Consider the following 14,512-nt stretch of genomic DNA (forward strand, 5'->3'; position numbering starts at 1 on the left):
AAATTACATGAATTTTTCTGGTCACTTTTACTTAACATTTTTAATTAATTATAATTAGTGATATTATTATTTAATAATAATATTAAATACTTAAATAATTAAATTAAATAATTAAATATATTTAATATAATTAAATATATTAAATAAAATTATCAATATTATTTAATAATATTATTAATATCTAATAACAAATATTATTTATTATTCTCACTTGATCAACTTTAAATGTCCAGAAACACCTAATAATGATTAAAAAGTTACATTTCATTCTATCTTCCCAGAAGCCAGAGACAGGACAGGATATGGGCACCTCTCTGTCTCCCCACCTAACTCTAATGCCCATCTTCTCCGATGCTGGCCTGGCTGCTGCGGGAAGGCTTTTTCCTAGTTTGTAACATTAGGGTGATCGACCACTGACACCACGGGGCTGTTGCAGACATGTAAGGCTGAGAACCTCACAGTGGCATCTGGCTTCAGTAGCGACAGGAATGCCAAGGATCTCTCCTGTGAGCTTCCCCGGAGGTCAGAGCAATGATATCTCGATTTCGTGTGGATATTTATATCTCTCTCGTCCGCTCTGAAAGCTTTTCCAGCCAAAGTCTGGCTGCCACTGAGCTGGCGGGTGTGGTGCACACGTAGGTGCAACGGGAGCCGGTTCGCCGCCGCTGCGGGGCTCCCAAGAGCTGCAGTCTCCAAGCGCAGACGGCGGCCAGGCAACTCCGCTGCTGGGCTGGAGAACAGGCACGTCCTGATCCTCACAGGCGTGACCTGGCTCTCAGCCGGGCTAAGGGGACCCAAACCTCTAGGTGGAGGCACCTGAGTGACGCGCTGCAAAAGCAGGTGCGCTGCAATTCGCTGGACTCTTATTTTCAGGACGAGGAACTCGGACAGCCTGACGCTCAGGAAGACCGCCACAGCGCGGCTTGACACAGCACTGAGGCCACCAAATCCCAGTCAGAGCCAGAGGACTGCCTCGGTCACGGTTCCGGCAGCGTCCCGAGCGTCCAGAGCATCCGGAGGCAGCAACAGATTCTGAATAGTGGTGACATCAGCGAGGTGACAGCATCAGAAATTTGGCCAGCCACCCTCTCTGCTCTGGTGCGCTGTGCGAACCAGGTCTGCCTGAGGCGCCTGCGCGCTGCAAGTCTGCTTGTCACTGTGTGCTCTGAGCAGTCGCCGGCTGCCACCTAGGGGAGAATACAGGGATACCGCTGGAAAACCCCGGAGAGTGATGGACACATTTTGAAGGAGTTTTTTTGTTGTTTTGCTTTTATTTGTGTTGGGGATTCAATAAGTGGCGCTTTATCACTGAGCCACATCCCGGGCCCTTTTTACTTTTATTTTTTTAAATTTTGATACAAGTCCTCTCTAAATTGCTGAGATGGGTGTCTACCTTGGGATTCTCCAGCCTAAGCCTCCCCAATTGCTAGGATTACAGGTAGGAGCTACCACGCCAGGCTTGAGAGTATTAAAGTGACAGAGTGCTACGTTGGGTACACGATAAACGTGCCTTTGATCCCTAAATTAAATGGTATAATAACCCGTACAAGAAGCGTTCGGAAAAGACGACCCACAGAAGGAGAGAGAACGCTTACTAACAATATTTCAGATAAGAAATTAATATCCAGAACATATCAAGAACTCCCACAACTCAATAACAAAAAACGCAATTTACAATTAGGTGAAGGTCAAGAACAGACATGAATCCAATGGAGGAAAAATACAAATAGACAATAATAGACTGCAGCTCTTGGGAGCCCCGCAGCGACAGATCTGCTCCCATTGCACCTATGTGTCTATTTGTATATTATTGCAGATAGACTTCAACCTTGTAAGGATCAACCTTGTAATATACTTAATGTCATTTAATGGTACTTAAAGATGGTTAAAATGCTAATTTTTAAAATATGCACATTTTCCCACAATAGGAAAAAAAATCACAAAAACCTGGTGGACAAAAAGAAAATAATAATCAGAGTGTGAGGTGGCCATCTATGCCCCTGTGGATACTATTGATCCTGGTAGTCTGTTTAAAACTTGCTGATTCAAGCTCATTGGAAGGTCAGTAAAAAATGGTTCACAGCAGATCTCAACCCCTTCTCCATGGGAAGTTGACCTAAAGTGAAGTTCTCCCAATTTGTTTTCTTTATTAAAAACTTATTGCATTATGTTTATTGAACAGAAGCATTCCTTGATCTGTTTAATCAGACTCACCTCCCCCCATTTAGATTGTTTCCAATCTTTTGCTAGTGTAAGCAATGTTATAATAAATATCAGTGTTGTGCTTTGGATATGAGGTGTCCCTCCAAAGACTCCTGTGTTGAAGTCTTCACTCGAAATGCAGCAAGGTTCAGAGGTGGGGCCTCTAGGAAATGGTTGCATCTTGAGTGCTCTGACATCATCTGAACTAATCCACTGATAGGTGAGTAGATACTGGGAGGTGGAGCCTAGGTCAGGAATTATGTCACTGAGGGCTGCCCTGGAAGGGCATATATTGTGCCCAGGCCCTCCCTGCTGCTTCCTGACTACCATGAGATAAGTAGCTTTCCTCTGCCATGCTCTTCCACCATGATGTTCTGCCTGCCCTCAGGCTCAGAGCAGAGGGACCAGCTCACCATAGACTGTCTGAAACCGTGAGTCCAAATAAATTTCTCCTCTTTTAACTGGTTTAGTTCAGATATTTTGACCACAGTAATGAAAAACTGACTAACACCATCGGCCTGCAGAAGAGTGACTGTGTCTCTACGATTAAAAATATATTTAGGAAACCCATCTCTGAATCAAATTTTGATAGACATGGGGAAAATTTTCCAAGGAGAAGCTCTATTAAAGTACATAATTTCGGGCTGGGGTTGTGGCTCAGTGGTAGAGTGCTTGCTTAGCATGGGTGAGTCACTGGGTTTGATTCTCAGCACCACCTAGAAATAAATAAATAAAGGTTCATCAATAACTAAGAAATATTTTTAAAAAATAAAATACACAATTTCTAGCAAATCTAGACTGCTTCTCCAAATTATCTCCTTTTTCCATCTTCTTAAACAATAGAACTTTTAAAAATTAAAATGTAATAATGTGGGCCTATAACATAATAATCCTGAAACTGTAATTGTTTGGAAGCCATTTTGGACTCATTCAGCTCCCCTCCCACAACCATGCCACACCGGGCGTCCCCCCTCCATGGCCCCTCTGGACTTGGCTGGTGATTAGAACCTTGGGCCCAGGACCAGCCCCACTGCACTATACCTGAGTGGGGAGCACCACAGTCAGTGCCCTGCTACAGTCCTCCAGCCCCTGTGTGGCCTCAAAACCCAGGCCAGAGTCTGCACCACCCAGAGTGTCCTTGAGCCCTGGTGCCAGGCCAAAGTCCACTTGTCCCCCTTGGATGTGAATGCCAGTATGAATCCAAGAACTCCACTCTGCTCTCACCTGGCAGTTGTGAGTAGAAAATAGACACACAAGAGAAAAACTCAGCAGAGTACAAATTGGTTCTTTGGAAAAACTGATACAATGTAAAGTGGAGTTGAAGGTGTAGTGGGCCATAGAACTGTGGGAAGGAGAAAATTAACTCTGAATCCATGGCTCAAGGGCCAGCAGACACAAGATGAGCATAACTTTTCAGATAATGCAAACCTTTTGGGAGTTAGCACAGTTCTATTTCCAGGGACACAATGAAGAAAATCCCTACTTCTGTCAAATCTTACAGTTTAGTTTCACTAAAATGTACAGTAACAGCAACCCTCAAATGGGAGCACTGAGGCATGTTGTAGCCATCTCAATATCATGCACCTCTGTCTGCCCAACTTCTCCACTCTATAATGTTCAAGCTCTTACAAATTATTCCTTATCCATCTTTCCCAGAAGACAAAATATCATATTTATAGAATTCCACCTACTCTGCTTGGACCTGTGCTGGTTGACATCCTGCTTTGCCATTCCTAGATATAATTTGCAGAGAAATAATTCATAACATCACTGTGTAGTGGAAGCTCTCAGGTATCCATTAGGGTGTAACAAACCATCCCAAAATGCAGAGGGTGGAGACAGCAGCAGTAACTCTACTCTCCCCTCTCACAGTTCTTACCTCAGCTGAGCCAACTGGTTCTCACTTGGGTCACTGCAGAGAAGTGGTGGCTGAGGTTAGCACCCCTGAAGGTCATTCAGTCACTCCTGTATCTTGTGCTTTGGCAGGGTTATGGTGCAGATTAGTCCAGCAAACAACCATCGAATAGTTGGTATCGCCCTTAAGATTCCAACACACGCTGACGTCCTCAGTAACAAGAGACTCCTCCCAGGGAAAGCAACTACACTTTTTCTTACACTTTTTTTTTTTTTTTTTTTTTTTTTTTTTTTGACGTCTGAGCTGCACAGATCCTCTGGGCCTCTGTGTCCAGTCACACCAGTCACAGTCCTTTCAATACAAATCGAGGGTCTTTTTAATGATACAGAATGCTGCCTGATAACACCCCAACCTTTATTTTATTTTACTTTATTTTATTTTAACCCTAAGATGGGTCTAAAAGAACAGTCTTGGGATAAGAGAACCTGAAGCCAACTGACCACGGAGAGATGCTGAACTCTGTTGTGAACTTTTTCCCCTCAACGCCTCCTTGAACTTGGATTGACAAGTTTTGTAAGAAACCACCAGATCTTACTTTCCACGGGCATCGGTGGACTCTTCGAACGCTAAATCTGGGGCTTTTGTCCATTATTGTAAGTATTACAGAATCATGTAAGTGTGAGGTCAAGGGCGAGTTTAAAATGAATCAAACACGGCTGTATGTCACATTCACATTCTCTTTCAAAAGGAGAGCAGCTCTCTGCGCCTGTTTTCAAGGTGACACCCCAGCAGTGGCGGGAAGAGACGCTCTGGGAAAGGGCTCAGGACCTGAGTGCGCAGGCGCCTCTATGTAGCTCCAGGGGACTCGCGGGCTCCCTGGAGTTTGGCTGCCAAGATTCTAAAGCTGTTACATAAAGAAATTGCAAGTGCAGCCCTGGAGATGTGTAGGGAGTGGCAAGTAGCCAACCTTCCCCTTGTATGTCGGCCCGCGGTCGAAACTGGAGTTCATCTTCTCGAAACGAGCTCAGTGGTTTTGCAGTCCGTGCACGTCACTAAAGTGCATCCTACTGTGGACCTGAGACAGCGGCCCCCCTTGGCTTGACAGAATCAGACCGCTCACATGTGGTTTGGAAGCCTTCAAGTCCACCTCGCTTGGAAACTCCAGTATCTGGGGAAACACAACTGCTGCGCATCTGCTCCACCTGCACCTATGTGTGCAGGACTACAGCCAGCTCAGCGGCAGCCTGGCTTTGGCTCAGGGACCTGCCAGAGAAGAGGAGGGCTGTGAACAGCCATTGCTATCTTCTCCAGGGAAATTCAGATGAGAGATCTCGACATTCCTGTCTCTGCTGAAGCCGGATGCCACCATGAGGTTCTCAGCCTTAAATGTCTGCAATATCCACAGTGGACGATCACCCTAATGTTACAGCCACATCAATGTTTATGGCAGCACAATTTACAACAGCTAAACTGTGGAGCCAACCTAGATGCCCGTTAGTGGATAAATGGATAAAAAAAAATGTGGCATATTTACACAATGGAATTGGAAATCAGGTACCTGCTCAAATAAATGCAATAAATGAGAATAAAATCATGACATTTGCAGGTAACTGGATGGCATTGGAGAAGATAATGCTACGTGAAGTTAGCCAATCCCAAAAAAACAAATGCCAAATGTTTTCTCTGATATAATGAGGCTGGCTCATAGTGAGGTAGGGGGGGGGAGCATGGGAGGAATAGATATATTCTATATTATATTATTCAAGTGACTCAGTCCTCAAAGTCCTATTTCATGCAAAGTTCTTGGTTTTACATATGTTGAGGATGTGAGGGTCATAAGATAGAAGGGTAGAAGAGAAAGAAGAAGAAAAAAAAAATCTCTTAGATATCTGTTTCTTTCCTGCTTCTCTTCTCATCCAGTAGGTGGAGTTGTCTGTTTTAAGCTGGTGACTCTGCCCTCAGGATGGTGTAGGTAACCAGAGTGAGAAGACTGGACCTGTTGTGGAGTGTCTGGAAGCCGGGAGTGTTGCCCACCACTCCCAGCAGGTAAACAGCACCTCACCGGGTCTTTTTTTTGTGACCACTCCCCTGATTTGAGCTCTCAGTACTGTCTCCCTCTCTTGACTGGAGATTTCCCAGATCCTGGTGTCTCTGTTATGCTCTAGACTTTAGTCCCCTCCCCTCTCTTACTGTGGGACCTCTCACCCCCAGGCTCACACCAGGTGGGCGATGCCCTGGTCGCACTGCACTCCTGTCCAACTGAGAGCTGTTTTTGTGTTGGGTGGTCACTGTGCCAAGTTATCGCTGCTGGGGAGAGGGGGGAATTGGAAATCAGGTACCTGCTCAAATGGCGATCCCATCTGCTAGCCAGGCCCACCAAAAAATGGCCAGGAAGGTTTTCCAAGATGGAGTCCATCTGCTTCAAGCACTGGGGAGTCTGGTGAGGTGGGGGGAACTAGGCGATGGCCTTGTACTGTGGGTAGGTAACAGACGAGTGACCTGCGTGCGAGCGGTGTGCCCTCTGGAGTTGTGCAGAGGTGCTGATAGTGGTTCTGCTAATTCACTTGTGAGCCCTGTGTGAGCTAGAACTGCGGGCTTTGGGTCCAGAGTCAGGAGACTTACCTGAGCCCAGAGGCTCTGATTTCTGCAAAAAGCCGCTGTATAGAGTCTTCTCACACTCTCTGAGATGTTGTATTTCGTCTAGGCGAGACCTTGTGGAGAGGCTGCCTGCTGCTTTCTTGGTTTCATGCCACAGAGCAGCCAGAAACAGGACCTCCTCTATTGAGCCATCTTGGATCCCCAGAGTGAATAATTTATCAGCATCCAGGATCAACATGCTGGCAGGGATGGTATCTGGTGAACGCTTACTTTCTGTTTCCAATCAGATAAATTCTAGATAGAGCAGAGGGGTGGGAGGGAAAGGGAGGGGCAGAGGATCAACAAGGATGGCAGAATGTGATAGACACATTATCCAAAGTACATGAAGACACGAATTGGTGTCAACATACTTTATATACAATCAGATATGAAAAATTGTGCTGTATATGTGTAATAAGAACAGTAATGCATTCCGCTGTCATTTGTTTTTTTTTAAATAAAGCAAGAAAGAGAATATATGTTAACTAAAAATAACCAGAAAAAAAATGATTTTAATCCAAGTCAAGGAGGAACTAGAATCACAGAATCAACTCATATGGAAAAATATGTAAAAGCAATCTCCAGGGTCTTTGGAGAAATGTGAGATTCTAGGAGTGGGGCAGGAAGCAGACTACCTGAGCCAGGACCATCTGTGTCAGGAATAAGGCAATGGGAAAAAAGAAAACCATCCATATAAAACTTGTAAAACCCACACTGATGACCGTGTGCCGGGGGCTCAGGAGCCAACTGGAAAAGCTCTCAGGGGCCAACACTGAAACCATTAAGGCAAAAACAAGTTAAGTGTATTGGCTGACAACCCTGGTATGGTTTGAATGTTTGTGTCCCTCCCAAATAGATGCTAAAACTTAACCCCCAATGGAACAGTATTAAGAGGTGGTAACCTCGGGAAGAGATTAGGTTGTCACTCTTCTACCCTCCTGGTAGAAACTGCTGCTCACATAAAGGGATTGAGGAATTCTGTGGTCACTTTCCCCCCTTTACTCTGCAATAGTTTTGTTCTCCAGTGTCCCCCAAAGTCCCATGAGTTAACAGCGTGGTCCAGGTATGTGGCTCTCCTGGGAGGTGGTTGAACCTTTAAGAGGTGGGGCCTACTTGTGGGAATTCAAGTCAGTGGGGCATGTCCCTGTAGGTGACACTGGGACCCTGGCCCCTTCCTCCCTTTACTTCCTGGCTGCCATCAAGTGAGCGGCCTCCTTTGCCACCCACTCCTGCCCTCTGGGCTGCCTCATCACAGGCCCCAAAGCAGCAGAGCCCACTGACCATGGACTGAATCCTTCAGAATTGTGGGTCGAGGAAGCTTATTCTCTCATGAGGTTGATTTACCTCTGGTATTTGTGACAGTTATGAAAAACTGACTAACATGCGCCAGACAAGGGCACCACAACCAGGCACCATCTGAGCCAGGTCTGGTGGCACACACCTGTAGCCCCAGCTACTCAGGAGGGTGAGGCAGGAGGATCACTTGAGGCCAGGAGCTCAAGACTAGCCTGGGAAACATAGAAAACTCCCCCATTAAAAAAGCTACCACCTCTGAAGTCCAGAGCAGCTCTCACCAGACATGGAATCTTGCTGGTACCTGGATCTTGGACTGGCCACCTCCAGAACCAGGAGAAGTAAATTTCTGTTGTTGATAAATTGCCCAGTTTAAGATATTGTGTTATAGCAGGGATAGACTAAGACAAACCCAAAGTTTGAAATAAGTATGATTGAATCCAGACTGGTCTGTATGTATAAATAAATAAATAAATAAAAAATAAGTAGGAAATGACACGTCCACAGTGCAGAAGACTTCTAAACAGTTTATGTAGACATAGCAGCCTCAAGGATGGGAAGAGTGACTCCACTCCTGATGTCTAGGCTGCAAATAATGGCTTGGTTCCAAGACCACAGCATGGAAAGGGGAAAGAAAGAGTAACTTTACACAAGAGAAAGCTGAAGAATACCCCATCCTCGAGATGATCGGTGTCGTGGTCACGGGTGTTGAGCACGTTGGAAGTACACAGCCTGTGAGGTGATGAACGTGGCAAGTTACCTCTCTGGCCTTTCTCCCAAAACCAACAGCTCAAGTGTAATCATGAGAAAAACATCACACAAATTTCAATATCAGGACCTTCTATAAAATACTTTACCCGTTCTTCTCAAAGTCATCAAAAACAAGAACTTCTGAGAAACTGTGACAGTCCAGCGAAGGCTGAAGAGACGTGACAACTCAATACAGCTTGGTACCCTGAACAGAGTAGGGTGTTAGGTGGAAATGAAGAACTCTGAATAGGCCCTGGACTTCAGTTAGTAACACTGTATCAATATTGCCTCCTCAATCATATCAAATGTACACACTAATGTCAGTACTTGATACTAGGGGAAACCAGATGGATTCAATAAGTATGAAAACTGTGTAGTTTCCTATTTTTCTTTAAATCTAAATCTATTCTACAATCATGAATTGAGGATTTTTTAAATATTGAAAATGCCATGTAAGCAGTGGATTTAAGATAGCTACAAATTCTTTCTGTTTTTCCCAATGAAAGATGGAATCTAGTCATGGCCTCTTAAATATGAGATTGCCTGTTAGAAATGGAGTGAAAGTGACATGATTTTCATGTCAATGATGCTACTTCCACAATCAAGGACAGACCATAAGCCTTATGGTTACAGCCCAAGGGTCTTGGAAAACTCACTCATGGAGCTTGGCTGCCAGCCTGTGAGGAAGCCCAAGTAGCCCTGAGGAGAGGCCCATGAGGGAGGAACTAGGGCCTCAGCCAAATGCCTGCACTGAGCTCCCAAATGACACCCACCAGCAGCCTCCCAGGAACCCAAATGAGCCATTCTGGAAGCAAATCCTCCAAGCCCAGTCAGCCCACCCATTACCATTGTGTGAAGGACACTGAGCCCTCCCCACTGAGTTGCAAAAATGCATATGTGAGAGGAAAATAAATGACGCTTGACTTTTCAAACCACTAGTAAAAGAAGAAAGGTGCTTTGTAATTATGTTCTGTAATTCAAGATTTTTCATCAAAATTGTGCCATTTAAATATTAACAGTAATTTCATTTCTCATTAGGGAAAAAAAAAGGGCTTTCACTCATTCTGACCAAAATCTTTGAATCTGTAAAGATCCCACAGTCTAGAAGAGAAGTTGAGATCATGACTGTTTCAGGGCCAAGTCTCTGGAGTTTCCCCAGGAAGAGTTTTCTCAGGAGAGGCCCAGGCAGCTTGGCCTGGGGGAAGGAATGTGGTTCCTCTGGTGCAAGTAGAAACTGGACCAGGTCAGTCTCTGGAGGTTTATCTGGGTTTCATATGGTGTGGAGTACTTTGCCTCTCTGTGTGTCCACCCCACCCCCATCGCACACTGAAATGATAAACCAGCTTTGCTCTTATACTTGGTCCAACAATGAGCCAGTTATCTTGTGGGTAGAGTCATCCTACCTGTGCCCCAGAATTCCCATGAACTCTCTCCTTATGACTCAGAAAGTAACACTGTGCCACCCTGTGCCACACTAAAGCCCAGGGAGCCAGACAATAGTACTGAGAAGAGGTGTTTGTAATTGTAACTTCAGGCTTGAGGAGGCATTTGCAGCACCTGATTGTATCTTTAGTGAGTTTCCAGGTTGCTCTTGTGCTGATTTTGTTTGTTTGTGTTTTGGGATCCTGAACATGCTTTATTCAGAGGCAGCAACCTCTCTTGTGCTATTGTTCCAAGTATCATTTAAAATATTTTCCGTGTTTGTATGTGTGAGTTGTGTGTGTCTCTGTGTGTGTTTTTTACTGGGATTAGACCCAGGGTGCTCTAACCCTGAGCTACATCCCCAGTCCTTTTTATTTTTATTCTGAGACAGGGCCTCACTAAGTTGCCAAGGACAGCCTCAAACTTGAGATCTACTGCCTAGATCTAATCCCTAGCTGGGATTATAGGCGTGTGCCACCACACATAGGTCATTTAAAATATTTTCTGACTTACTATTTTGAAATTATTTCAGACTTACAAACAAGTCGGGAAGACAGGACAGAGTGTCTGTCTTTCATGCAACTTCCTCTGTTGCAATCATCTTATGTAATCGCACTCAATTCTCAAAACAGGAAGCTGACATTGACATGATACAATTAACTCACCTACAGGCTTGACTTCAATTTTGTCACTTGTCCCTTAATGTCTATTTCTTGCTCCAGGAACCTGCATTACTTTTCATTATCATAACTTTTGTATCCTTCCAACTGGAAGAGTGTTCTGAGTTTTCACAGTCTCTATTTATCTCTTTGGTATCCATTAATTACAGGACTCAACTAATCACCAAAACTGTTTACATCTCATCTATGATCATGATCACATATCTATGTCCCACACTCCAAGCTAGCATTTCTCCTCCTCTAAATCAACCCAGGGCCAGGCAGCAGAAAACTAGCAACTTATGCCCCAGAGCCGGGAATTGCTGCTCAGCCAGTTAAGCTCCATGTTCCTCCTGGCTCTGCCTTTCCCAGTAACAGCTCTGGCCCACTTCCCCCTCACTCCTGCTTCTGCCTCCTCAGCAGCCTGGTGCTTCCCCCTGTGCCCTGCTAGATGTGCTGCGCCTCTCACTTCTAGCTGAGAAACAGTAGACACCTTTCAATTGTATCAGCCTATCTAAGCGGACGCTCCACAGATGAAAATCCTGTGGGAATAGATGAGGCAGGTAGCTCTTCCTCAAGTCTTTCCTCTCTGGTAGACTTTGGGGAATCTTGCCTATAGTATGGAGCCTGGTTCTGGTGCAGAACTTTGGCAGACGCCACATGGACTCCTGCAGATCACCACTGCACACTTCTCTTCATGCCCCACACCTGAGAATTTTGAATTCCATCTGTGTCCAGAGTAACCAGAGCTCTGCAGACGGTGTTGCTCAACTTCCATCCCTGCCACTTGCACTTCAACTGGGAAAGTGTCCCAAGGCATAGAGTTTGGTTATCCAAGAGTTCGCTTTGTGAGTTTCTCTCCTTTCGGAGATTGAGAACCTATGCTGCCTTTGCCCACTACCTGGGAGCAATGGCCTCATATTTCATCTGTCTCCTCAGCTGCTAATAGCAGGAGACCTTGTGTGGGTCCAGTCACTGCCCTCAGGGCTTTGCATGGGATATTTGGGACTTCATTTATGAAGGATAATTTAGCAGGGTTTAGAAGTCCACATTGGTGGCATTTTTTTACCACCTTAAAAAGGTGATACAACCACATCTGTGGTTAACAAGATTCTCAAAAAGTTCTGCTCATGTCCTTGGTCAGTAGGAGCTTCTGGAATCCTGATTTCATACCACTTTCGGTCATGCCAGTCACCACCATCTTTCTCTTTTACTTCACATCTCCTGTTCTATGAAGGTCATTCATGCATTCATGTGTTTATTTCCTTATTTGATGTGAAATTTTCCCACTTTGGGGAAATTTCCCAGTTTGGGGATTGGACAGAGGCTGCCCAACTAGTGATGTATGAGGAGAACGGAAAGGCAGCAAGGGGGCAGCCCTTTGGGGCGTGTGCTGCTCACTGTCAGGTCAGTGGCGGTGACTTAGGAGCAAAGCACCAAGCAGCCCACGCACAAGAAGGAAACATCAACCAGGCACCAATGGAACCGCCTGTCAATCAGCAGGGTCTCCTGACCAATCCTGGATCTCAGCCAGCTTCCCCGACCAACTCCACTGGGACAAGGGACTCTAAAAATCCCTTTTCCTGTCCCAAGCCCTTCCCTTCCTGCCATAAGCCCCATCAAATTCCAGTCCTGCCCACCACCACCCCCGCGGTTTCTCCTCAGACCCTCCTCCTGTGCACTCTGTCTGTCTGATGGAGTTCTGCCCCAGAGTGACGTTCAGTGGCCTTTTAAATCTGCCTCCTTTGGTCACTGCCATTGCCTGACCTTACATCTGGTGACAAAACCCAGGAGGGATTTTAGTGCTTCTCTCTCAAGGGATTTAAGTCCATTTCTTCCTCCTCCAAACGAACTGCGAAATTCCTAAGCTGCTCCTTCCTTCCCTCTCCCTTCATCCGGGCCGACAGGAGTGGGGTAAGTTCCCCTGTTTCCTCCACCTTCCAGCCCCTTTCCGTCCACGGGTTCTATCCATAAGAACATGCATGCCACAGACTCCCACCCATTCCATTCAAGGCCCCGGGAACTGTGGAAACGTCCCAGTTCTTGTGTGAGCCATTATCTGTTTGGGCCTCTGGAGGCCCTAGGGATGCCTCACCCCCCACCCAGCCCTTATCCGTTCCTCAGGTGAGTGCCAGCAGAATTTGGGATGTCTCTTTCTGCTTCCACCCCCCCACCAAGAGTGCCAGAAGGTCATAGTAAACACGGAGTCCTCCCCTTAGACCCCAAGTCCTTTGGGTGTCTATAGATAAATTTTGCCAAGTTAGGGCTCACTCAAGACCCATGCTGTAACTGTCTGATCTTTTACTGCACTGTGGCCTGGCCCCAGGGGGACTTAGACAATGGGTCACAGTGGCCCCCAGAAGAAACTTTTGATTTTAAACCCTCACTGAATTGCACAATTTCTGTCGCCGGACAGGGCAGTGGGCAAAAACGTTCAGGCTTTTTGAGATCGGCTCTGGTTCTTTCCTCTGCTCTCTGCTCCGTCTCCTCTCTGTTCTGTTCTCTGCCCAAGTCCTCCTTTATAGGGAACCACTTTCCCATTGTTCTACTTTTTCTTCCTCATTCTCAGATGCACCTGAGCTTCTCTCAGCCTCACCTTCCTGTCCCCCCCCTACTCCGGCCAATCCCCTCCGGCTCCTCTCCCCCCCCTCTCCTGCAGACATGACTCCTCTGCCCATCTCTTCTACTGATAAACCCTTCCCCCCCACACTCACTCCTCTCTTTCTCCTGTCAGTTCCCACAGCCGGTCCCACCAGGCCCTCTTACCAGATAACCCAAAGCTCCTTTGTCCTCGCAGGGAAGTGGCTGGTGCTGAAGGGATCATCCGAGCACACATCCCATTCTCACGTCAAGATCTTTCCCAGATTGAAAAACTCCTTGGGTCCTTCTCTGCCGACTCTTCTACCTACATTAAGGAATTCTGATACCTCTATAGGACTTACGATCTTACCTGGCATGACGTCTATGTCCTTCTGTCCTCCACCCTTACCCCTGATGAGTGAGCCCACATCCAGCAGCCTGCACAAGGTCATCCTGATCAAATTCATCTGACAAATATGCCTCTCCCCACAGTTGAAGCAGCCATTCCCCTAACCGAACCCAACTGGGACTGTCAAGATGGCCAACCAGGTCGCCGACCTTACAGCAGCAATGCAGGCAGTGGCTAACCTTGATAAGCTGAGAGCAATCACAGAGGATCCAGATGAGAGCCTTATGGAGGCCCTCACCAAATATGCTAAGCTGGATCCTGAGTCTCCCTCTGGGGCTACAGTGTGAGCAACCCATTTCATTATTACTCAGTCGGCCCATGATATTAGGAAAAAGCTCAAACGAGCTGAGGAGGACCCTCAGTCCCCTATCTGAGATCTCTGAAAATGGCCTTTAAAGTTTATCATGTCCAGGAGGAGTCAGCTGAACTAGCCCAGCAGGCTCCATTGCAGAAAAAGGTAACACTCCAAACCCAGGCCTTGGCAGCGGCCCTGAGGCCTATGGCTCAAGCAAGAGCTCCACCGGGGACCCAGCATTCCTCTCCACCAGGGGCTTGCTTCAAATGTGGATGTGAAGGTCACTGGGCTCACCAGTGCCCAAACCCACGGCCTCCTTCCAGGCCGTGCCCCACTTGTTAGCAGACAGGACATTGGAAGAGTGACTGCCCCATGGCTGGCCCTTCCTCGGTGCCTCCATGCAGGGGTAT

At 46.4% G+C, this 14,512-nt stretch overlaps 1 protein-coding gene across 1 annotated transcript in view; it reads right to left on the reverse strand.

Moving 5' to 3' along the window:
• Window positions 1–13,850, reverse strand: part of LOC143383142 (insulin growth factor-like family member 4) — a 57,550-nt gene extending 43,700 nt beyond the window's left edge. The window contains exon 1 of the mRNA XM_076837497.1: window positions 13,769–13,850. Coding sequence (XP_076693612.1) covers window positions 13,769–13,850 — 82 coding nt within the window. The remainder of the gene's footprint in view (window positions 1–13,768) is intronic.
• Between the last annotated feature and the right edge of the window lie 662 nt (window positions 13,851–14,512).

Source organism: Callospermophilus lateralis, chromosome 18 (assembly GCF_048772815.1).
Source record: "Callospermophilus lateralis isolate mCalLat2 chromosome 18, mCalLat2.hap1, whole genome shotgun sequence".
NCBI classification, from domain to species: domain Eukaryota; kingdom Metazoa; phylum Chordata; class Mammalia; order Rodentia; family Sciuridae; genus Callospermophilus; species Callospermophilus lateralis.